The 2,251-nt window shown below is 22.9% G+C and overlaps 1 protein-coding gene across 1 annotated transcript; it reads left to right on the top strand.

Moving 5' to 3' along the window:
• Positions 1-2: 2 nt before the first annotated feature.
• PRELSG_9902400 (reticulocyte binding protein, putative) lies at positions 3-2,250 on the top strand (the record flags this gene model as incomplete). The annotated part of the gene is made up of 1 exon (XM_028677433.1): positions 3-2,250. A coding segment is annotated over one exon (2,248 nt), but the record flags the coding sequence as incomplete, so codon positions are not given.
• Between the last annotated feature and the right edge of the window lies 1 nt (position 2,251).

Here is a 2,251-nt window from a genome sequence, read left to right as displayed (position 1 = left end):
TTGAGAAGCAAAAAGAAGAAATGGAAAAATTGATAAATATTATAAATAATATTAAAAAAAATGAGACTTTAAAATTAATACTATATATGAAGAAAGAGTTAGATAAAGTGAATGAGAAAGCTGAAGAAGAGTATTCAAGAATGAAAATGAACATAGAATATATTAAAAGAAATGTTGAGAGTATAAAAAATTCAGATAGTGTAAGTAGTGCATTGAATGAGTTAAATAATACAAAAGGTAAGGATAGAGAAATAAGACAAAGTAAAATAACATATTATTCTTATAAAGATGAAATAGACTTAATTTATAGTAATATGGATAAAGCAGTAAATTTTATAGATATGAATATGGAAACTGTATCAGAATTGGAAAATTATGAAAGTTTAAAGAATACAAAAGATATTATTTTAAAAATACAAGAAAATTTGGGTGATGTAGATGAAAAAGTAAGAGAGAGTCAAAGCATTTTAATAAGAGCTGAAAGTATTTACAAAGAAGTAAAATTAAGAGATGAATTAAAAAAAAAAATTAAGGGAACAATAAAGAAAATTGATGAAATTTTCCCCATGATACAGGCTTCACTTAATAAATATGAAAAAATAAAAAGTATAAGGGTAAATGATAAAAACTATGACGTAATTTTTAAAATTGATAAAGATTATGAGAATTTAAAAGGTCTTTCAAATGCTTACACGGCGAAATTAAGTGAAATAGATAGAGAATTAAGTATAAATGTAATAAAAAGTGAACTTGACGATAGTAAATTTAGTTTAAATGATTTAGAAAAACGCATTGAAGCATCAAAAAGAGATGAATCTGCTAGCAAAATATTAGAGGAAGTAAAATGCAACATTGATAAGATTATAAATGAAGTAAATAATAAATATAGCAATGTTTTAGAAATAGATAGGTCATTTGATGAATTACTAGAGTTAGGAATAAACTATAAATTATCTTTTCAATCGGTGATTATTACAAGTGTTAATGTGGAAGTATCAAAAGATGTGCTAATAATAGAGAAAAAACAAAAAGATGTTGCATCATGTATACAATATATTAAAAATTGTTGTGATTCAATAACTAATGATATTAGTATATTAAATAAAATTTATAATAGAGATATCCTAAATGGGTATAAATCGAACAACGTTGAAAATGCAAGTAAAATTTTGGAGTTTAAAGTAAAGAAAGAAGAAGCAATAAAAATGTCCATTGCTATACAAAAATTGTTTTTAACAATGAATGAAAATAAAGATGTAAATAAAGTGGATGAATACATACAGGAACTGAAAGATATCTATGAAAAATTCCAAAAAGAAAAGATATATATAAATGAAATTTTTAGAAATATTAATGATAGTAAATTAAAAGAAATGGAGAAAATTTCTGAAAAATATATTGAGATAGCAGATTCCCATAAAACTATTGTAGAAGATCAAAAAGAGAAGTTTTTAAGCATCAAGAGTAAGTTAAAGGAAATTGAAGATTTTTTAAGGGAAAAAAAAGAAAATTTGCATAGCATTGAATTCTCAGACTTAGAATATATAAAGAAAGTTAATGAAATTTATGAAGAAATTAAGCATAAAGTTACTAATATAGGTGAATTAGAAAATGATAATAATAGTGAAAACAATAAAATTATAATTTACACCGAAAAAATTTCTTATTTAATAGAAAGAATAAAATTTTTATTGAAAGATGAAGAATTATATGAATATGAAAGTGATTATGATTTATCAGAAGAAATGAATAAGAAGGCATTAGATGAAGTAAATAATTATATAACAAGAATTAAGGAAAAGAGAAATAAATCAAAGACAATTTTAAAGGATATAGAAGTTAATGTAGGAAAAAATAAAGATATTTTTGTTGAAAATAAAAATACGCTTCTTTCTATTTATAGTATTATAAAGAGTATAAATGAAATAAGGGAGGGTTATCAAAGAAAAGCAATTGAACATGACAAGAAAAACAAAATAAGAGATAATATAGACAAAACTATAAAAAAAGAGGATGAAAATATTTCAATAAATAATGACATTGGTAAAACTTCTTTACGTGATGATAAAAACATAGAATTAAATGAAAATGGTAATCATAATGGAAATAAAGGGTCAGATGAAAAGAATAATAGGAAGGAAGAAAACAAATTTGGTAGTGCAAAAGTTAAATTATCGGGAGGAATATTGTGTGGTTTATTAATAAGTTCTTGCGTAATTATCACTACTTTATATAAAAGTAAGAGTGTAGG

This window comes from Plasmodium relictum (assembly GCF_900005765.1).
Source record: "Plasmodium relictum strain SGS1 genome assembly, contig: PRELSG_99_v1_22, whole genome shotgun sequence".
Classification (NCBI taxonomy): domain Eukaryota; phylum Apicomplexa; class Aconoidasida; order Haemosporida; family Plasmodiidae; genus Plasmodium; species Plasmodium relictum.
This window is presented reverse-complemented; position numbering and strand designations above follow the sequence as displayed.